The sequence below is a fragment of the Littorina saxatilis genome, linkage group LG11 (genome assembly GCF_037325665.1).
Source record: "Littorina saxatilis isolate snail1 linkage group LG11, US_GU_Lsax_2.0, whole genome shotgun sequence".
Taxonomy (NCBI): Eukaryota; Metazoa; Mollusca; class Gastropoda; order Littorinimorpha; family Littorinidae; genus Littorina; species Littorina saxatilis.
In genome coordinates this window covers 18,142,970-18,166,697 of record NC_090255.1, presented here as the reverse complement: position 1 = coordinate 18,166,697, position 23,728 = coordinate 18,142,970, and the positions used below count along the sequence as shown (strand labels likewise).

General features: G+C 39.8%; 1 protein-coding gene and 1 long non-coding RNA gene across 3 annotated transcripts in view; one reads left to right on the top strand and one right to left on the bottom strand.

Annotated features, from left to right (window-relative positions):
* Positions 1-22,725, bottom strand: part of LOC138979919 (uncharacterized) — a 138,856-nt gene extending 116,131 nt beyond the window's left edge. Inside the window, exon 1 of one of the 2 annotated variants that reach the window (XM_070352693.1) lies at positions 22,261-22,725. In XM_070352693.1, coding sequence (XP_070208794.1) covers positions 22,261-22,299 — 39 coding nt within the window. In that variant the 5' untranslated portion in view covers positions 22,300-22,725. The remainder of the gene's footprint in view (positions 1-22,260) is intronic. The other variant, XM_070352695.1, reaches the window with a different exon arrangement.
* Positions 13,488-21,362, top strand: LOC138979933 (uncharacterized). Its single transcript, XR_011460182.1, has 2 exons — positions 13,488-16,321; positions 16,817-21,362. It is a non-coding gene; the product is annotated as an uncharacterized lncRNA (long non-coding RNA).
* Positions 22,726-23,728: the final 1,003 nt, after the last annotated feature.

Below are 23,728 nucleotides of genomic sequence, written 5' to 3'. Positions count from 1 at the left end.
TAAGAAAATAAATAAAATATCGAGGCGCACATAATCAGCTCATAATAGTGTGTGTGTGGGGGTGGGGGTGCACACACACACACGGTTGAACACACACACACACACACACACACGCACCACACACGCACGCGCAAACAAACAAACGCACAATTATACCCGCACGCACGCACAGGCACTCGCACAAATACATACGAACACTTTCACACACACACACACACACACACACACGCACACGCACTCACACACACAAACAAAGACACACAGACACACAAACACACACACACACACACACACACAAACACACACACACACACACATGTTCGCGCGTGCACTGCAAACGAATCAATGAATGAACAGACGCACACCTACACACGCACGCACGCACGCACGCACTCACACACACACACGCACACGCACACTCTCACACAAACACACTCACACATGCACACAAAGACGCCCATTTACATAGAAACTGATACGTGCCCAGAATGAAACTCTTATAATTTTTATCAACGCAACTTTTAACTTTTACAGTCCCTCTCCCGTCATCCTCCCGGCCCCACCCCCACACACCCAACTTCTTCTTAGCGTACAACCACCTCATGTCCCAAATAGATTCTTATTCTGGGGACAAAAATAGAAATTTAGCATAGCATAGCATAGCAGATGGCCACAGAGCTGAAATCGTATACTATAATATTAGCTTGCCAAGGAAAATACAAGTAGGATGCGCTCTCTCTCTCTCTCTCTCTCTCTCTCTCTCTCTCTCTCTCTCTCTCTCTCCAGGGCCGGACTACCGGGGGGGTTATGGGGGTTGCGCAACCCAACCCCCCCAGCCTAAACATGTACCTCACGTATTTAAAACATTTTTTTATTATTGTTTATTTTATGCCGTTTCATGCAAGGAGCGACCATTTTGCTATCTCAGAATAATGACCTACCCATCAGCTTCAGGACTGGCAACCCCCCCCCCCCCCCCCCCCCCTCCTCTTAGCCTAGTCCGGCCCTGCTCTCTCTCTCTCTCTCTCTCTCTCTCTCTCTCTATATATATATATATATATATATATATATATATATATATATATATATATATATATATTTAAATGCAAGGATGATTAGATCAGGACTAGATTTCCTTGTGATACGTCCCGCACAAAGGGACTTTGCATTGTAAATCTCGGTCCCCCTTGAGGAGGGTCTGATGCTCCCAATAGGCTGTCTGTGAAGGGATACTTTTTCTCTCTCTCTTTCTCTGATAAGAGATTTAAACAAATCTCGGAAGAAAGTCTCTGCTGACTTTCAATTGTTTCTTTCACAATTTCTGATGTTTTATATATATGTTGTCATACAGCATGACTTCCCTTCTTTGTCTCTGTTATTCTAGTGAGAAAATATCCAGCGATATTTCTCCGTAGGCCTAAAGTTCGGCCTTGACCTAGGCAAAATAACTTGCGCAGCCGCAGTGACAAGTAAATGGAAAACTTGAACGAAATTTACAGCTGCAGCACGTGGGTAGCACCCGCACAGCGTTATCACTTAACGTTTATTTCGTGCGTAGTGTTCTTCTTCTTCAGCGTTTCAGCGTTGTGTTAAAATTGCGCCTTGCCAAGACTGACACAAAATATAGTTCTACAACTTCTCCTTACTTTGGTCATGCCATATATACGTTACAGCTCCGAATCATCCATGATATCGCGTGGTATTTTGTCTCGACGGGGTGAATGAATATAATGAAGTCAGAGCCTCGAGTGACGTCATCATATTTCTTGACCCAGTCTCGACAAAATACCACGCAATATCATGGATGGACGGAGCTGTAGCTTAAGGCTGGAGCACACTTTGGAAAGTACGTTGGAGTAGCCTCCCTTCTACGTTGGAGTAGCCTCCCTTCCCGGATTTAGAACGCGTTTCGTGTCGTAACAGATTATCCACTTACTAGCCATATCCGTATGCAAAATAATGAAATAAACATTAGGAAATGGCAGACGTTTACAAATATCGACATTCTCTATCAGTGCAATAAAAAACAATCGTTAGAACTTGCATTTACGACATGTCGTGCGTGAGAACGTGTCAGTAAACAAGCACTTTTTGCCTTGCTGAAGAACCCCACGAGTCAAGCTAAAACAGACGACAAGTAATGGAAAGCAGTCTGCGGATAAACATAACAAACTACTGATGAAAAAGTGTGTTCATCCCTGCTCTGGATAAAAGACATCGGACTGATGACAACGTGGCAGCGTTCACGCGAAAAGATTTTTTTTCAGATTATCGCTTCTACATTTTATTGCACGTACTTGGGGCAGATCTGAATTTCTGAAAGATGACAAATCGGTCTTGTGAGTTGAGAACCACATGTTCTTTGCCGACAGAAATCACGATGGGACAAGATGTAGATTGTGTTGAAGAGATGTTTGCAGATTATCGCATCTACATTTTATTGCTCAGATCAATGCACGTAGTTGGGGTAGATCTGAATTTCGCAATGGAAGACGACAAATCCGTCTTGTGAGTTAAGCGCCACACGTTCTTTGGCGGCAGAAATCACTATGGGACAAGATGAGGATTGTGTTGAGGGGCTAATACTGACTGACTTTAGATGAAGAGTTCCTAGACTGCCTGGTTTTTGTAGAGAGGCATCATGATGATATCCTGGGTTTTTTTTACGTTCTTGGTGACAACGCGCCAGAATCGCACGAAGATCGAACTCTCGAAGAAAACAAGTTTATCGCTGAACATCGGAAATGTGAAATGCTCTTCCTGTCTGACCAGTCTCCCCGTTAAATCCACAGGCTACATTATTTATCAGGTAACTTACCAAACCGGAGTGTGTGTGTGTGTGTGTGTGTGTGTGTGTGTGTGTGCACCGGATTACCACCATCAACGCACCCTTTTGGACTTTTCTACTATGCCTGCTGTGACATTCACGAGGATTATTGTGATTCTTGGACAATCGTGTGCCTATGCTGGACTTGCAAGAAGACAAACGGTGCCGGAACGGTATACGTGCTGCCAAGTGTGCACGTCCAGAGCGCAGTGTGAACCAAGAGTGAGTGTGTCATTGTGTGGAAGTTTTGCTTGATTGATTTATTCATGATTTAATTTGCTTTTTGGTTCAATAGTAAAATCTGTGTACGTTATACTTTGTATTTTGTGGTGTGATTCGCCCGAGTGCGAGACCCCCATCCCCGAACGCCTCTGTGGGTGGAATTGTATATATATACTTGTGTAACGTGAGTGTGTAGATGAGAATGTGAAAGTTGCTTTGGACCCAGATACACACAGCAGACACCAACGCAACAGCTAAGTTTCAGCCTGACAAAGAAATTCGAGTGACACAGCTAATGGCTGTACTTGTTATTTCTCTATTAAAACAAATGTTTCAAGATCTTTAGGCCAAAACAAATAAATTGTCTGTTTCTATTAACATGGCTAAAAAAAATAGGGTAGGTTGGTAGGTGTTTTTGTTGTTGTTGTTGCCAGGATAGAATTCTTGAAAATAAATGACACAAAGAGACAAGACTCGCTATAGATAGATTTATAAAAAAATAAAAAAAATGTGACAAAGGATATAAAATGATTGTTTTACCTGGTCTGGAATCTTCAGTAGTAATTGCATAAAAAAAAGTCTGATAATTATAATTATCATGTTAATTTTTTCTTAAAATGGGTGCGTTAAATCCTAGTCTGTTTGTTTTTAATGGACTAAGCAATCCTTGGACTGACAGAAAAGATGTATTTTAAAAATGTCCAGTTGCTTTTACTTATTTTTCTAATTGGAAGAGAATACAAATTATGCACTCTTTTCTGTTCAAATGGGTAGAGGGCGGGGGTAGTAAAAGGATCACAGTTCAAGATTTTGCGCGACAAGAGGTGTGTTTCTTTTATAAAGAGCAAAAACTCAACTTGGTATCTAACACTATTTCTGAACACTGTAACCACTTTAGCACTTCTTTTTTTCTTCTGTCTTCCAAACTTCTAATTCAGCTTCAAAAATGATTTAAAAAAAAGGGTTTTTTTCTTCTGAAATCTACAGTTAAATCACTATTTTGGATTTTCTATTTTGCTTCCCTATTTATCTTCTTAAGTTTTTGATCATCTGATTACCTTGCTTTTCTATTTGGAAGATAATATGCACTCTTTTTTGAAAAATGGGTAGGGGGTGGGGGTAGTAAAAGCATCACAGTATACAATTTTGTGCGACAAGAGGTGTGTTTCTTTTAACTTTGATGAAGAGGGATAACTCAACTTGGTATCTAACACTAGTTCTGAACACTGTAACCACTTTAGCACTTTTAATTTATTTGTTCTGTCTTCCAAGCTTTAAATTCAGCTTATAAAATGAGTAAAACAGTGTGTGTTTTCTGAATTCACCAGTTAAATCACTCTGTTGGATGTTGTTTTTTGCTTCCCTCTTTCTGTTCTGAAGTTTTTGATCATCTGACTACCTTGCTTTTCTATTTGGAAGATAATATGCACTCTTTTCTGAAAAATGGGTAGGGGGTGGGGGTAGTAAAAGCATCACAGTTCAAGATTTTGCGCGACAAGAGGTGTGTTTCTTTTAACTGTGATGAAGAGGGATAACTCAACTTGGTACCAAACACTATTTCTGAACACTGTAACCACTTTAGCACTTTCATTTTTTTTCTCTCTGTCTTCCAAGCTTTAAAATTTAGCTAATAAAATGAGTAAAAAAGTGGGTTTTTTTCAGAATTCACCAGTTAAATCACTATGTTGGATGTTCTATTTTGCTTCCCTATTTCTGTTCTGAAGTTTTTGATCATCTGACTACCCTGCTTTTCTATTTGGTAGATAATATGCACTCTTTTCTGAAAAAATGGGTAGGGGGTGGGGGAAATAAAAGTATCACAGTTCAAGATTTTGGCCGACAAGAGGTGTATTTCTTTTAACAGTGGTAAAGAGGGATAACTCAACTTGGTATCTAACACTATTTCTGAACACTGTAATCACTTTAACACTTTTAATTTATGTTTGTTTGTGTTCCAAGTTTTAAATTAAGCTTCAAAAATGGGTAAAAAAATAGTTTTCTCATAATTCACAAGTTAAATCATTATGTTGGATGTTCTATTTTGCTTCCCTCTTTCTCTTCTTAAGTTTTTGATCATCTGACTACCCTGCTTTTCTATTTGGAAGATAATATGCACTCTTTTCTGAAAAATGGTAAGGGGGTGGGGGTAGTAAAAGCAACACAGTTTAAAATTTTGCGCGTTAAGAGGTGGGTTTTTTTTTAAATTGGTAAAGAGGGATAACTCAACTTGGTATCTAACACTATTTCTGAACACTGTAATCACTTTAACACTTTTAATTTATGTTTGTCTGTGTTCCAAGTTTCAAATTAAGCTTCAAAAATGGGTTAAAAAAATGGTTTTTTAATAATTCACAAGTTAAATCATTATGTTGGATGCTCTATTTTGCTTCCCTCTTTCTCTTCTTTAAGTTTTTGATCATCTGACTACCCTGCTTTTCTATTTGAAAGATAATATGCACTCTTTTCTGAAAAATGGGTAGGGGGTGGGGGTAGTAAAAGCATCACAGTTCAAGATTTTGCGCGACAAGAGGTGTGTTTCTTTTAACTGTGATGAAGAGGGATAACTCAACTTGGTACCAAACACTATTTCTGAACACTGTAACCACTTTGGCACTTTCATTTTTTTTCTCTCTGTCTTCCAAGCTTTAAAATTCAGCTAATAAAATGAGTAAAAAAGTGGGTTTTTTCAGAATTCACCAGTTAAATCACTATGTTGGATGTTCTATTTTGCTTCCCTATTTCTGTTCTTCAGTTTTTGATCATCTGACTACCCTGCTTTTCTATTTGGTAGATAATATGCACTCTTTTCTGAAAAAATGGGTAGGGGGTGGGGGAAGTAAAAGTATCACAGTTCAAGATTTTGGCCGACAAGAGGTGTATTTCTTTTAACAGTGGTAAAGAGGGATAACTCAACTTGGTATCTAACACTATTTCTGAACACTGTAATCACTTTAACACTTTTAATTTATGTTTGTTTGTGTTCCAAGTTTTAAATTAAGCTTCAAAAATGGGTAAAAAAAAATAGTTTTCTCATAATTCACAAGTTAAATCATTATGTTGGATGTTCTATTTTGCTTCCCTCTTTCTCTTCTTAAGTTTTTGATCATCTGACTACCCTGCTTTTCTTTTTGGAAGATAATATGCACTCTTTTCTGACAAATGGGAAGGGGGTGGGGGTAGTAAAAGCATCACAGTTCAAAATTTTGCCCGTTAAGAGGTGTATTTTTTTTAAATTGGTAAAGAGGGATAACTCAACTTGGTATCTAACACTATTTCTGAACACTGTAATCACTTTAACACTTTTGATTTATGTTTGTCTGTGTTCCAAGTTTCAAATTAAGCTTCAAAAATGGGTAAAAAAAAATGGTTTTTTAATAATTCACAAGTTAAATCATTATGTTGGATGTTCTATTTTGCTTCCCTCTTTCTCTTCTTTAAGTTTTTGATCATCTGACTACCCTGCTTTTCTATTTGAAAGATAATATGCACTCTTTTCTGAAAAATGGGTAGGGGGTGGGGGTAGTAAAAGCATCACAGTTCAAGATTTTGCGCGACAAGAGGTGTGTTTCTTTTAACTGTGATGAAGAGGGATAACTCAACTTGGTATCAAACACTATTTCTGAACACTGTAACCACTTTAGCACTTTTAATTTTTTTTTCTCTGTCTTCAGTTCCAAGCTTTAAATTAAGCTAATAAAATGAGTAAAAAAGTGGGGTTTTTTAGAATTCACCAGTTAAATCACTATGTTGGATGTTCTATTTTGCTTCCCTATTTCTGTTCTTCAGTTTTTGATCATCTGACTACCCTGCTTTTCTATTTGGTAGATAATAATTATGCACTCTTTTCTGAAAAAATGGGTAGGGGGTGGGGGAAGTAAAAGTATCACAATTCAAGATTTTGCGCGACAAGAGGTGTATTTCTTTTAACAGTGGTAAAGAGGGATAACTCAACTTGCTATCTAACACTATTTCTGAACACTGTAATCACTTTAACACTTTTAATATATGTTTGTCTGTGTTCCAAGTTTCAAATTAAGCTTCACAAATGGGTAAAAAAAAATAGTTTTCTCATAATTCACAAGTTAAATCATTATGTTGGATGTTCTATTTTGCTTCCCTCTTTCTCTTCTTAAGTTTTTGATCATCTGACTACCCTGCTTTTCTATTTGGAAGATAATATGCACTCTTTTCTGACAAATGGGAAGGGGGTGGGGGTAGTAAAAGCATCACAGTTCAAAATTTTGCGCGTTAAGAGGTGTATTTTTTTTTAATTTGGTAAAGAGGGATAACTCAACTTGGTATCTAACACTATTTCTGAACACTGTAATCACTTTAACACTTTTAATCAATGTTTGTTGGTGTTCCATGCTTCAAATTGAGCTTCAAAATGGATACAAAAGGATTTTTTTCCGAATTCACAAGTAAAATCACTACGTTTAATGTTCTATTTTGCTTCCCTATTTCTCTTCTTCAGTTTGTGATCATCTGATTGTTATTTTGTTTACATTTTCACAATACAATATTGCAACTTATTCAGTAGTGTTTGCGTGAAAAAATCTGATACCTATGCTTAAACTTCAGTCGTTATCTTAAAATTTTGCGCGTTAAGCCCTTTATATTTTGTATTTTCCTGATAAAGCAAACATTGAACTAACAGAAAAAGTAACTTTTAAAACTACCTAATCACTTTGAAATTGGGCCTCCAAAGTGTTCTCCAGCCTTAAGAAGAATAAGAATAAGAATACTTTATTATCTCATAGAGAAATTCAGGCGTGGTACATAACAATAGTACAAACAAGACATTGATTTTACATAAAACATATAGCACTATATAACAAGGCAGGTTATAGAAACACCTTCCACATACCTCTCTGGACATTCCTTGCATTGTTCTTACGCATTCAGACATGAACACATCCATGTCTCATTTACACATCGCACACATGGACATTCTTATACGCTCAACTTACCCATTCACACATGGACATTCCACCACGCTCCACTTACACATTCTTATACGCTCCACTTACACATTCACACATGGGCATCATAGACAACTTATACATCATAGCTTAACTTTTATCCCAGCGAAGCTGGAGGTATCTCACAAACGCTATACTGCCGTGTTTTGGCAGAAGGCAGTAAGTTCAAATTTGGTCAAAATGAGATTATCGTATTAAGTTTTTGATAAACATGAAATAAAACGAATTGATCGTGTTTTTGTACGAACAACAGCTGTGCGATGCTGCGCAATAAGGAGTCAGTCAGGCATTCCTGCATGAACATCAACATCTGCGGCTTTGCAATCGACAATCAAAGGAAGAATACTGAAACAGCTTTTAGAAATTATGTAAATGTAAATACCAAATGAAAGGCTATGATAGCGCCAGCCAATACAACAATGAACTGCTTGTACTTATCTCCGCAGGCGCATACGTGTATATATATATATATGTCTTTGGGATATTTTCTCCGATGCATTTATCTTTTTTGTTGGGAACAAGTCACGTTGTGGAGACGCTCGGAGAGACCAACTCATGAAAATACTGACAACTCTGGGCAAAAGAGATAGGGGAAGAGAGCGAGACAGAGAGAAGGGGCGGGGGTAGGAGAGAGAGGGGGAAGAGAGAGAGAACGAACGAACGAACGAACGAACGAACGAACTTTATTACTCAAGGATGGAGATTTTAGGCTCACGCCTAGTCTTACAATCTGTCCCTGCTAAACTAAGACATAAAAATAAAGACAATAAAAGGACAATTGTCAATCGCAATCATACAGTATTACTAATTACAACATTACCTATACGAATACATAATGCATGATAGAACATTGAAATGTACATGTATGTCAATATAATACAATGCCTGCAATCACGTTCGCACTCAATACAACACACACACTCACACACACACATACACACACACACACACACACACACACACACACACACACATACACATATGCGCACACACACACACGGACATATACGCAAGCACACACGCAGACACACACACACACACACACACACACACACACACACACACACACACACACACACACACAACAACCTCATCATCATCGTCGACATCATTATCATCATCAACAAAATATATAGAGGTTAGTGATAGCAATGCATTCTTGCTAGAAACAGCTTCAGAATGTAACTGTTCGTGACAACAGATATTTGCGAAGCTGCATTTTGAAGTGTTTAATCGTGCTTGACCCCTTTATCTCACATGCATGGTAGCGAATTCCAAATTGTCGAGCCCGAAAACGCTAAACTGGTTTTATAAAAATCAATACGGGGTAGCGGGGAAATTAATTTTTTTGAGCCATATCTGTCTGTTGCTTTCTGAAATAATGATCGCATGTACTGTGGGGTCTCGTTTATTTGAACCTTAAACATTAAAAGCGCCTTATCAAATAATAACTGATCTTTAAGTGATAAAAAATTAAGGCTGCTAAGCTTTTGATCTGTTGATGTTTGCGGACCCGGCATAATAAATTTAGCTGCGCGACGGTGAAGAGAATTTACTTTTTTTAAGTGAACATCGCTACATCCATCATAAAGTGTAGATGCATAATTCAGATGAGGTAAAATATGACCAAAATAAAACAACTTGAGTGCTGTGGTATCAGCGTAATGCTTTAATTTGGAGAGAAGGAACAAGTTTTTAGATAAGGTTTTGGTAACACGGTTGAGGTGGGACTGCCACTTTAATTCAGCGTCTATTGTGACCCCGAGAACACGATGGCTGGTTACTTGCTCAATGGGTGACTCATTTAAACTGAGATGAAGATTCAGAGGAGCGAGTTGGTGTTTCTGTCGTGTTGTGATCACCATGCATTTAGTTTTGCCTGGGTGTATAATCATTGAGTTTTGTTTACACCAATCAAATATGGTGTTCAAACTCGTTTGAAGAGAGGTTTCAATAGATTGTAAACTTTTACCGGACGTGTAAAGAGACGAGTCGTCTGCAAAAACGTCATTAATAACCGTCTTGTCTGATATATAGAGTGGTAGACCGTTAATGTAAATGCAAAATAAAAGTGGGCCCAAAACTGATCCTTGTGGGACGCCGTGCATTAGCCGTCCTATCGAAGAACGGTTACCATTAAGGGAGACAAACTGCGTTCTGTTCGCTAAATAAGAACGAAAAAAAGGTAAGTAGGATGCGTCGCCTAAATAACAAGATAATTTCTTTAACAGAATTGTGTGATCAACAATATCAAACGCTTTCTTAAAATCAAGGAAGACGGCGCCGACTGTTTCCGAATGGTTAATGGCAGAGAGCCATGTATCGCATCGTTTAACGAGAGCTGTGTGACACGAATGTTTAGGGCGAAATCCTGATTGAGATGGAGCGAAAAGACCACGGCTTTCCATGTGCAGAAGCAAGCACTTTTGTACATGTTTTTCTAATGGTTTTGATAGAACAGACAATAGCGAAATTGGCCTAAAATTGTTTATGTCGGTTAAGTCTTTTGTTTTGGGAAGTGGAATTACTTTTGCGGTTTTAAATATGTCTGGAAACACATTTCGGTCAATGCATAAGTTGTACGCATACGTAATTGGCTCAACAAGAAAGGGTAACGCTAACTTGAGTAAGGAAGCGGGTATGTTATCGGGTCTCATTGACTTTTTATTACTCAAGTCAGTTATTAGTCGCCCGACTTCGTGGACTGCAATGAATGGGATGTTGAAAGGTTCAACTTCTTTCATATTGGCCTGGCAAAATAATTGAAGAAATTGTGGGCATTTATACTCGCTTTTGTCATTTTCCCTATAGACTCCAGAAGCTTACTAGGAAGAGATAAAAAAAAAATCATCAAAGGCACTGGGTGAAATACCAACCGAAGTTGAATGTTGTCGGGTTTTTGATTTTGCAGTTACTTCGTTTACGAGAAAGCGTTTGACAGCGTTGACCGACAAAGCCTCTGGACACTGCTGAGACATCATGGAGTGCCGGAAAAGATCACCAACATCATCAGGAACTCATACGAGGGTTTGACCTGCAGAGTAGTCCACGGCTGTCAACTAACAGATGCCTTCCAAGTGAGAACTGGCGTGAGACAAGGATGTCTACTATCGCCTTTCCTGTTCCTACTTGTGATTGACTGGGTGATGAAGGCATCCACAGCCCAGAAGCGGAACGGAATCCAGTGGACACTCTGGACACAGTTGGATGACCTGGACTTTGCAGATGACGTGGCCCTTCTTTCCCATACCCAACAACAAATGCAGGAGAAGACCAGCACTGTGGCCAACAACTCCGCTCGATTTGGCCTCAACATCCACAAGGGGAAGAGCAAGGTCCTTAGGACCAACGCAACAGCCAACACGACCCCCATCACGCTGGATGGTGAAGCACTGCAAGAGGTAGACAATTTCACCTATCTCGGAAGCATTGTCGACAAGCAGGGTGGCACGGACGTTGATGTTAGAGTCCGGATTGGCAAAGCAAGAGCAGCTTTCCTTCAACTGAAGAACGTATGGGCATCAGCAGACCTGAGCATCAACACCAAGCTCAGGATTTTCAACACCACCGTGAAGTCAGTCTTGCTGTATGGAGCCGAAACCTGGAGAACTACAGTTGCCATCACAAGAAAAATCCAGACCTTCATTAACACCTGCCTCAGAAGAATCCTCCGAATTCGCTGGCCTGACACCATCAGCAACAAAGACCTTTGGCAGCGAACAAAACAGTTATCCGTAGAACAGGACATTCTGCAAAGACGCTTCCGGTGGATTGGCCACGCACTCCGCAAGACGACAACCAGCATCACGCGACAGGCCCTCACATGGAACCCGCAGGGGAAGAGGAGACGAGGCCGGCCGAGAAACACCTGGCGTCGTGACTTGGAGGCAGAGGTGAAACGCATCGGCTACACCTGGGGACAACTGGAGAGATTGGCCCAGGATCGGAGTGCCTGGCAAGCTCTTGTTGGCGGCCTATGCCCCGGACGGGGTCAAAGGCATAAGTAAGTGAGTAAGTTACTTCGTTTATTGCTCTCCATAAGGAAGCGGTATCTTTCTTCTCAGAAAAAAGTTTATTAAAATAATGCCTTTTGGCCCGGCGCACGAGGTCTAAGACCTTATTTCTTTGTTTCTTGTAATCAGCTTTTAATTTGTTCTCTTTATAGAAATCGCGAAGAGCCATAGCGTTTATAATGTCTTCATTTAACCACTTCATAATGTCTTCATTGTTCACTTGTATTCTTGTAGCCAAGTGGCGTACCCCGTCTCTTTGTGTGTGTTATCTCCTGCCCGACCCAGTTGCCTCCCCTGTCTATAGCTATTCCCACTGTGTGTGTGTTGCTAGTTACATTGGGTTTACCTTTAAATATTGCCCTTTGTGCTAGGAAATCCCTAACTTAAAATGGTGAGAAGCAGCAGAGTAACCTCTAAACATCAGTGCCTAATGAGTGACTAAATAGTACCTGGTTTTCGTTGTGCACTGTACTTTATTGTTGTAAACCGGTCGAAGAAGTGTGTTTGCTATCGTAGAGTAGAGTCTTAACCGGATTCATTTCTAATCTATCTTATCCCAGATTTAGGTGGTAGGATCCCATAACTTTTCCCGTTTAGCTGGTATGTGGGTATTATTTATCAGCTTTGTAACTGCTTGTAATAAGCCTTATTCTGTGAGTAACACAGACAGGGCTCTCTGCATCTTTAACGATCCCTGGAGAAATTCAAGTTTTACGCCCTCACGGCAAAGCCATTAGGGGCATGTTCCCGGGTTTTAACCCGACTTTAGATGAGATACACAAGTGTATGCGTGTTTAGGTGGTATCAGCCATCTGCACTTATGGCAGAATGACCGAGGTCTTTTACGTGCCACTGTGGTGACACGGGGGTGGGAGATGGATACCGTCTCTGGGTCTGCACATAAAGTTGACCCGTGTCCGTCCCGGCCCGGATTCGAACCAGCGACCTTTCGATCACAAGTCCAGTGCTCTACCACCTGAGCTACCCGGGCCCCCTGTAACGATCCCTATCATTGGGCAGGAATTTTAAGTACAACACCCCCCGTTGGCTTAGACCGGGTAGCCTCCCTATTGGCTTATCGCCACAGGGAGTCGGAGTGACCACTGTCTTTAAAAGGGTGAACATTAGGCTAGATCAGCAATTGGGGGCCCGGGTAGCTCAGGTGGTAGAGCACTGGACTTGTGATCGAAAGGTCGCTGGTTCGAATCCGGGCCGGGACGGACACGGGTCAACTTTATGTGCAGACCCAGAGACGGTATCCAACTCCCACCCCCGTGTCACCACAGTGGCACGTAAAAGACCTCGGTCATTCTGCCATAAGTGCAGATGGCTGATACCACCTAAACACGCATACACTTGTGTATCTCATCTAAAGTCGGGTTAAAAACCCGGGAACATGCCCCTAATGGCTTTGCCGTGAGGGCGTAAAACTTGAATTTCTCTCTAGATCAGCAAACGCGATTAGCGACACTGAGCGAGCTGTGTGGTGCTCCTACTGTGTTGTTGCCGTGAACGTGTCGAAGCTCTGCCCAAATTTGTCGTGAACCGGTCTAGCTGTGTAGTTTGGCGCGAAGTTTGTAAGCGGTCGACTTGTGGTTTTAAATTCCGAGACCTGTGCTCTTTGTGTTTCGCGACTTCTGCGTCAGCAGCAGATTTTGTGTTTACGTTTCAAGTGTGCTCACTGAGGAGAATCTGTAAGTAACTAAATGCTTTATTCATTCCTTATGCTTTATTCTTATGTTTCATTTGATGCTATGATGTTTGCATATGTACATTTTGCTGCTGATTTGGTCCCGGGCGATGTCCGACCGGTCTCGCGTCAGAGTTGATGACGCCATTTTAATCTATCGGAGAGATGTGTTTTCTAGATCAATCAGTTTCTAATTACTTTCATGATTTGGCGCTGAAATTGAGCGTTAATAACTTTTAATATTTGATGACCAGTTGTTCTAAAGTTGTTTTAGAGTCTTGTGAATTAAAGACTCGTAAGAATCAAGTAAGGCAGACTCGTTCTCATTCGCTTCGTTTTCGCTGAGAAAAGCCTGTCTCACAATATTTTATGTCGAGTAGACCCTAGGTTAGACCTCCTTTTGTACAAGGACAGTTTTATAACAATGAAGCCCGGTAAGGTAAGTCGAACCTTTCTCAGATTTCGGTTTTCGATGAGAAGGGATTTGAATACTTTGCTGGACGGAATTCCGCTTCGTAGCCAGTTTTGTTGAGGAACAAAGAGGTTCTCAGTTTTCGCTTCGCTGAGGATCGTTCTTTGTTTCCAGCACTGTAACCGTAACTTTGTAAAGGCGAAGTGTACAACAACATGACATGCTTTATGAAGTTTTGTGATGCATTACTTTTCATGTGTTCGATCATGTTGCTACATTTCAAGCCGTATGTCGTTGACGGTTGATTGGCTGATGTAAGATTGTAGTGCCCGCCATTTTGACCGGCGTCCCCCGTGTAATGTCAGAGCGCCCCCCTTCCTCTGTTCGGTATGTCCCTTTTTCCCGCCATTTCAGTTTGGGGAAAACACCTAAGCATAACTTCTACACATGCACATGGCTTACCTTCCCTGCTCATTTTCCCAGTTAAGAATTTATTCAGTCAACAGCCATTGCCGGATAACATCTGAAGCTATATTAGTTAACTACTTGTTCATACCTAAAGCAACCTGGGTGTTGGTTGTTATCAGTTCAGACTAAATGTGTTAGCCTGATTCTCTCTCTCCCTGTCCTTTGTCAGGCTTTGTGTCAGCCACTGTCATGTTATGTATTCTTTCCTGTGTCACTCACATGCATTTTCATACATTGATATTTTGCTAGTCTTCATTTGTATTACCTTTTTACCTGTACATAGTCTTGTGAACTTTGATTATCATTCCTTTGATGAATTCAGGCCTGAGAATGATAGTGATCGTCTGAGCAGAGACATACATAATGCAAGCGCAAACCAATTTTTTTCGAAAAATGTTTGGTACGAAAATGTGTTTTGATGAAACGAAGGCGGAACGCGAGTTATCCCAATTAAATATTCCACAATTAAAAGAGGACCAGACGAATGAGTTGGAAAAAGATATTACAATTGAAGAAATTGGTACAGCACTTCAATCATTAAGAAACGGCTGTGCGCCGGGCTTGGACGGCGTCACAGCCAGTTTTATGAAATTTTTCTGGCCTAAAGTTAAGGATTTGGTGTTTGCCTCCTTAAGCGCATCTTTTCAAGCTGGAGAGATGTCTCCTACACAAAAAAAGGCGGTGATATCCTTAATTCACAAAGGAAAGGATCTATCATGAGATAATTTAAATAATTGGAGACCCATTTCTCTCACTAATACTGATTACAAAATATTTGCAAAATGTCTGTCACATCGCCTTGGGTCTGTTGTTTCTAGTATTATATCAGAGGACCAGGTTGGTTTCAATTCATTAAAGGCAGAAAAGCGAGTGATATTATTCGATTAATTGATGATGTAACAGATTTTATGAATTGTAATAATAAGCCAGGCATTCTCCTTGGTCTGGATTTTGCACGAGCATTTGATTCAATATCAAAGGAATATATGATTTGGGCATTTAAAAAATTTGGTTTTGATGGAAATTTTTTAAATTGGGTAAAAGTATTAATGAATAATACCACAAGTTGTATTAATTACGTGGGTTGGATTTCCGAGGAATTCGACTTATTAACCGGGATCCGTCAGGGGTGTAATTTTTCTCCGATGGCCTTCGTCCTTGGCCTTGAACTCCTAGCCATTAAAATCCTCAGTGATCAGACCATAAAAGGACTGAATTTTCCATCATTTGATCGAGAGAGAAACATGGAATATGTGTTAAAACTGGCAATGTATGCAGACGACGTAACACTGTTTCTCAAAGACAAACACGACCTGCAACAGGTATTATTGATAGTAAAACAGTTCTGGTATATTTCAAATTTAAATTTGAATCAAAATAAAACCGAAGCAATGTGGTTGGGATCCATGAAGAACAACCCAGAACAATGTTGTAATATAAAATGGACAAAACAGTTAAAGATTTTGGGTATTATATTTAGGAATGATATTGTTGCTTCTGACATTGAAGAAAACTGGTCAAAACGTTTTGATAGGATTGAAAGAATTGTTGGAATGTGGTCAAGAAGAAATTTAAGTATTAGCGGTAAATTGTGCATAATTAAAACATTTTTGATATCCCAGTTTGTATACGTTTTTCAGGCACTTTCTGCTCCGACAAAAGTGCTTGACAGACTGAACACTATCCTCTTTAAATTTCTGTGGAAACGTAAGTATTCAAACACTAAAGCATTTGAGAAGGTTAAACGAACAGTTTTGTGTGATAAATTAGAAATGGGCGGTATTAACATGATAAATATGCATGATATGCAGACATCCTTTTTGTTATGCTGGGCAGCTAGGCTACAGCAAACAGATTTTCAAAATTGGAAATTAGTTCCAAGACATTATTTTGACGCTCTTGGAAGTCGTCTGTGTTGTTTTCAATCAACTGCCACCCCGAGACAGTTTGTAGGCCTGATGAGAATAAAATCGAAATTTTGGCAACATGTATTAAAAAAAATGGATTGAGAATAGACATTGTTTTGGTAGAAAAAGAACGATTTATCGATCAATGTTTGTGGAATAATGCAGGTATTGTTTTTAAAAAGAATGTTTTGTGTTTTGAAAATTGGATTAAAGCTGATGTGAATTTTGTACGTGATATATAGATAGATGGTAATATTGTCCCGTATGAACAGATTTGTACCACTGTTGGTTATAGCGCCACACGGCGCTGCGAGACGACACAGCCAACGGAAACGCGAGCGACAAATCTGGGCCCTGTCTACAAGACCTGTTAAAAAAAACCTTCCCCCAAACAGTTCCGCGCTATTTTAACAAATGCAAAAGCAAGCGCACCATGCTCTGTAAAATTCTGGTTACATAAATATAATATTTCCATTGACGAGAAATATTGGCTCTTGGCAATTAAATGTACAAGCGAGGAAAGATTAAAGTTACTTCAATGGAAAATATTACATAATATTTACCCAACAAACATTTTACTCCACAAGATGAAATTGAAAGAAAATAATTTGTGTAGTCTTTGTAACGAAATAGATTATATTAAGCACTTTTTTTGGAAATGTAAAAAAATGAAGTTATTTTGGGAACATGTTATTAGATGTATTTTTGTTAATACGAAAGAAAATGTTATATTAACAGAACATGATGTATTGTTTGGTTATTTACCAGGAATGCATACCCCAACAAACAAAATTATAAATCATATTTTGTTGATAGCAAAAATGTGTATCAGCAAGTTTAGATATGGTAAGCCTATTGATTTAAATGTAATGTTTAATTGCGAATTAGGGTTGAGACGTTTGAGTATTTTGTAAATGAAAATGTTTAAGTTTATGTGCATATGTATGTGTGTGTGTGGATTTATGATTATGTTGATGTCGCAAATGTTGACACCGCAGACACAACAGCATTGATTAATACATTCTTGTCCATTTATGTTCTGTAAGAATTCGCGCCAAAAGTAAATGTTAAATGTACTGTGCCACAGATTAATGTACAGTTAAACATACAGATACCAAGTGTGTCATATAATGTTATTGTTTACGAAAAAAAAATCAATAAAAAAATAAAAATAAAAAAACATTAAAAAAACCAGCTCAAATAACCCAACATTCCCACCCGGGGTACACTATGTAATCCTGTCTCTCAGTCAATCAACCAGGCTAAAAAGGAGGGGTACCCTAATTCCATGGTCCACCCCGTCCCCCCTACCCTTTCAGAACGGGTACCCCCATCCCTCCCCATTCTCCCTCCTACCCCTCTGCCAGAATAGGCCCCGTGTCAAATGATGAGACTTGCCACTTTGACAAAAGATCGCGAACGTGACAAGATTTGCTTCACCGCTCATGCGCAGAAAAACAACCACTCGTGAGTGCTGTAGCTAAACGGCCTTGACCTGCTCCCGAGGTCACGCGTTACGGGTCACTAACCTTCGGGGTGGGTTGGCACACACACAAAAAGAAGAAAACAAGTCGCGTGAGGCGAAAATACATTTAGTCAAGCTCAGTCGAACTCACAGAATGAAACTGAACGCATTGCATTTTTTTTCCGCAAGACCGTACACTCGTAGCATCGTCTGTCCACCGCTCGTGGCAAAGGCAGTGAAATTAACAATCTAGTGGGGCTCGTATGTTGCAGACGCACTAATCAATCATTCACATCTTGCTTCTTATTCCAGCTGTGTTGCGTTTTTTTCTGCTCGTGAAGTGTATCGCCACATTGCCAAAGCCATTGGCCAAGAGAAGTCACCCTGTCTGCCCATTTTGCATAGCCTTACAGGCTGTGACACTATGTCGTTCTTCAATGGTATTGGGGAAACAGAAGGCTTGGGAAGTATGGCAAGCATTTGAAGACATCACTCAAACTTTGTTCATGTTGTCTGCTCCTCTTTGTAAGCTGAGTACCACTGACAGGGCAGCACAAGAGCTTTTTGGTGTACATTTGTAGGACAAAACCAGCAACGTACTGGGTGTAAACAGTGCTAGACGGTACCTCTTCAGTAAAAAGAGCTGCCAAATTGACCATAATCCCGTTACAAGTGAGGTGCTGCTGCAGGACATGAGATTGAGAAGAGCCATCTACCTATTAGACTACCCAACTCTGTAGACTGGCAGTTCAAGGCTGGAAAATGGGAGTCATTCTGGACGAGCTTTCAAGAGGTATCCAGCGTGTGCCGAGAACTCATGAGGTGTACCTGCAAGAAGAGCTGTACAACAAAACGCTGCAAATGCTGCAAAGAAGGACTGCAGAGCACAGCTCTCTGCAAATGTGCTTGCATGCCTGTGAAAACTGTCAGCATCTAAACTGTGCAAAAATATTATTGCACCCATTTTCATACCCCAACTCAAACATTTATTCCTGTGTCATTTTATTCAAACTGTCTATGCCATTAAAGGCTCGCATCTTCGCTATCTGGCACATTTTTTTTTTTTTACATCATCATTTACGCCGTCAAAATAAGGATACCCTTGACGTGACAAAGAGATGTGACAAAAACTTCGGGTACCTTTTAAAAAGCCGACGACAATTCCTCAGGCACAACTGGGTCACTGTTGTATACGAAGAGAAAGTCAACTTGATTATCCATCCAGAACAGATTGTTTTATTTCGCCATCTTGCATATTTCTAGTGTTGTGCCATTGTACCTACTGATGTATGTGTCGATCTCACGGATGAGATGTTTATGTGTCAAATTTGGGGGATACCCAAGTCAACTAAAATCATGTATTTTAGCAATGACCAAGTGGGTTGCGTTGAAACTTTCAGGAATGTGTGTCTACACACGAGGCGTAGTTCAACCGTTTGAGTACACTTTCAAATTTTCACGAAATAATATTGTAAAAACTGCCACAGGTTTGTTGACTTACATCCCACATATTTTTGACTTCGCATGTATATATGACAGATGGTTGTTTCAAGTACTGCCAAAGTTTCTTTTGAGTATAGACACTTGCCGGAATGTGCTAGTTGTGTAACACATGAGAACAAACAACGTTTTCGAAATACAGCGATTATGAATTTTAGTCGACTTTTGAGTTGATACATTACATTTTTATCAGTTTTATTTTGGGGGTACCCTTATTTGGGCGGCGGTCAAATAACCCATGTAAAGGCCACCTTTTATCTTAAAAGTGTTCCAGTTAGCCAAGTTGAGTGCCCTCAATAGCATACATTGAATACAACAGCACAGGAATGAATGTTTTCGTTTGGGTATGAAAATTGGTGCAATATATTTATTTTTGCACAGTTTAGGCAATCCACAAATTCTTCAACCCTGCCACCCACACCGTCCAATCATTCTCTGCACCAACAATACATGTATTGTTTTGTTTAAAAATGTTTTTGTGTTAGTTTCTATTGCAAGAGAATGTCTTGTAGCATCAAAAATCCGTCGCGATATAACCTTCGTGGTTGAAAACGACGTTAAACACCAAATAAAGAAAGAAAGAAAGTAGCATCAAAAATGCCTAAATACCCTTTTCATTGGCGGCCATTTTGAAAATTGTTAAAAAAAACTACTGATTTCTTAATTTTTTCACGGTGGCTCTGTATCAGGTTTTGTTAAGCAAAAGCAAATGTCCATTTACGCCAAATTTGCTGTTAATCACATGAAGTGAAATATGCCTAACATACCCAACCGTTTACACTGGTGGCCATTTTTAAATAATTGTTTAAAAACTACCTATTTTTTAATTTTTCGCGGTGGCTCTGTATCAGGTTTTGTTAAGCACATAAAACTCTTCATATTTGCTAAATTTGGTGTTTGTTGCATGATTTGAATGATTTTGCAACATACAAGCCCCACTAATCCAGAAAAGCGCGGTAGCGCTGAGGAGGATAGCACGCTTTTCTATATCTCTATTCTTTTTTTAACTTTCTGAACGTGTTTTTAATCCAAACATATCATATCTATATGTTTTTGGAATCAGGAACCGACAAGGAATAAGATGAAATTGTTTTTAAATCGATTTCGGAAATTTTATTTTAATCATAATATTTATATTTTTAATTTTCAGAGCTTGTTTTTAATCCAAATATAACATATTTATATGTTTTTGGAATCAGAAAATGATGAAAAATAAGATAAACGTAAATTTGGATCGTTTTATAAAAAAAAATAATTTTAATTACAATTTTCAGATTTTTAATGACCAAAGTCATTAATTGATTTTTAAGCCTCCAAGCTGAAATGCAATACCAAAGTCCGGCCTTCGTCGAATATTGCTTGGCCAACATTTCAATCAATTTTACTGAAAAATGAGGGTGTGACAGTGCCGCCTCAACTTTTACAAAATGCCGGATATGACGTCATCAAAGACATTTATCGAAAAAATGAAAAATATGTCTGGGGATATCATACCCAGGAACTCTCATGTAAAATTTCATAAAGATCGGTCCAGTACTTTACTCTGAATCGCTCTACACACACACACACACACACACACACACACACACACACACACACACACACACACACACACACACACACCACCACCACCACCACGACCCTCGTCTCGATTCCACGTTAAAACATTTTAGTCAAAACTTGACTAAATGTAAAAACACCCAGGGACGAGTGTATTCTGACTTTCAGTGGAGTGCTGCGCTTGTGCACTGATTTTGTTCTTCTGCTCTCTCTGAGTAAAATCTGTAGCACAGCTATTCATATGTTGTGCTTTAATTTCCTAGCCAAGGCCTTCATTGGCCTCTTTAAGAAAGATTCAAGTTTGTTGCAGACAGAATTTTTTTTTTTTTTAAACATAACCATTTTTCCAGAGAGAGAGAGAGAGAGGAGAGAGAAAGGGAGAGAGAGAGAGGGGAAGAGAGAGAGAGAGAGAGAGAGAGAGAGAGAGAGAGAGAGAGAGAGAGAGAGAGAGAGAGAGAGAATGGCAATGAAAATAACTTTGACAATGACAATGATTTTTTTGATTTTTCAAGGGTAACAAGAGTCAGCATAGATATCCTTTTTTGTGCATCTCGCCATCTGGGGCAGGGACATAGCTCAGTTGGTAGCGCGCTGGATTTGTATTCAGTTGGCCGCTGTCAGCGTGAGTTCAAACCCACGTTCGGCGGAAATTTATTTCTCAACTCTCTTCGGTGTCCGAACACCCCCCGTGTACACTACATTGGGGTGTGCACGTTAAAGATCCCACGATTGACAAAAGGGTCTTTCCTGGCAAAATTGCTTGGGCACAGTTAATAATTGTCTACCTATACCCGTGTGACTTGGAATAATAGGCCGTGAAAGGTAAATATGCGCCATTATGTCTTAATAAATAGCATATCTGCGACTAAGTGGAAATCGGACGTTTACAAATAGAACATATGTCATTAAAAAGAAAATCTCAGTAGAAATTGTGGCACCAATTACAAATCTGACACTAACAACTAGAGCAAATGTCACTGAGAAAAACGGCCCCGAATATGTAATGGAGGCTTTATGACAGCTGTACAAAAAATGAAATAAATAAAATAAGTTTGAGTAACTTTTATCTTGCAACAAAAACAATACGAAAGGAACTTTTAAAATAATGTAAAAACAGGTGTTTTTTTAATTCTACAGCCACTGCATGCGCACTCTTTTTTCAATCGAAAGGATCTATATTGGGGTTTTAAAAATTCAACAGAAAATCCACTTACCGTCTCAGCACAGCGCAGCACAGACGCTTCTGAATACATACTTTTCTTAAGTGACGCGTTAGTCTGAATCTATGCACTAAGGCTCCCGTCACACAGCTCTACGTCCTTACGAAGGCCATGTTATCAAATCGGGGCATATTGCCGTCAAAATCCAGCACATGGCAAATTTATTTTTAAAACGACATCACGACTGCACTGCGCCACGACCCGGCTACGCTTGTTTTGTGCAGTTCAAAATAAGCGTGGGGAGAGCGTGCAGCTTCACGACCTAGCAGATCCCACCCCTACCAAACCATGCTCACATAGATCCTCCCACAGTTGGCCCATGATTGGCCACGCTCTCTGACACTTTTCCATCGTGGTAGAAGCGGCGTCTGTGTGTGACCGGGGTATAACAAACTCGCCGAGGAAAGAGACGTCACGGATCAACAGCTATGAGACGGTCCCCAAAGTTGGTCACCAAGAACGGGGTCAGACGAATGAAACTTCATGTGTGTGTGGGAGTGTGTGTGTGTGTGTGTGTGTGTGTGTGTGTGTGTGTGTACTATGTGTGAGTGTGTGTGTGTGTGTGTGTGTGTGTGTGTGTGTGTGCCTGTGTCTTTGTGTGTGTCTTTGTGTGTTTTTGTCTCTACGTGTGTGTGTATGTGTGTCTCTCTGTCTGTGTCTGTGTCTCTGTCTGTCTGTCTGTGTCTGTGTGTATGCGTAGAGCGATTCCCAGAAAATTACTGACCAAATCTTTATGAACGTTTGGCATGTGAATTCTTCCAGATGGTATTTACCCAAGACGTTTTTTGTTTGTTTATTTGTTTGTTTGTTTGTGTTTTGTTGTTGTTGTTGTTGGTGGTGGTGGTGTTGTTGCTGTTGTTTTTGTTGTTGTTGGTGGTGGTGGTGGTGGTGTTATTGTTCAACGTAACTTACGCTTCTCAGAGCATCTTATGAACGAAGTTTAACAAGACAAAAGGAAAGAACCTCTTATGTAGACATATTCAACGGACATTTTGTCGTCTGGTGTCCCCAACTTTCACTCGTGATAATTTAATAAATGTGAAAGAAAATTTCATGACAAGGTATGTCCAAGGAAAGGCGTTTGAATACCCGTGTCACCTCGGTGACATCTTTACAATGGAAAACTCAACGGCTGCCTGAAGCGAAAATGCATTTGTGTAAACCTGTTTCAGACTCGTGATGCTGCACTTCAATAGAGTTCCCACTCTGTACGGATGTTGTGTCAATTCGTAACATACTTAAAATGATGGGGTTTTTTCTCTCCAAACTACAACACTGAAAAAAAGCAGGATAAACACATCTCGACAAAGTAAACACGCCGACAATAGAATACAAACTTCATTTCAGACTCAACACAAAACAAGGTTAGGACACGCAAAGCTCCAATTTAATAGACACCTGCAGTAAGCTTTAACGCCGAGTACAACAACTAGAGAGAGAGAGAGAGAATTTGGGGCTTTAC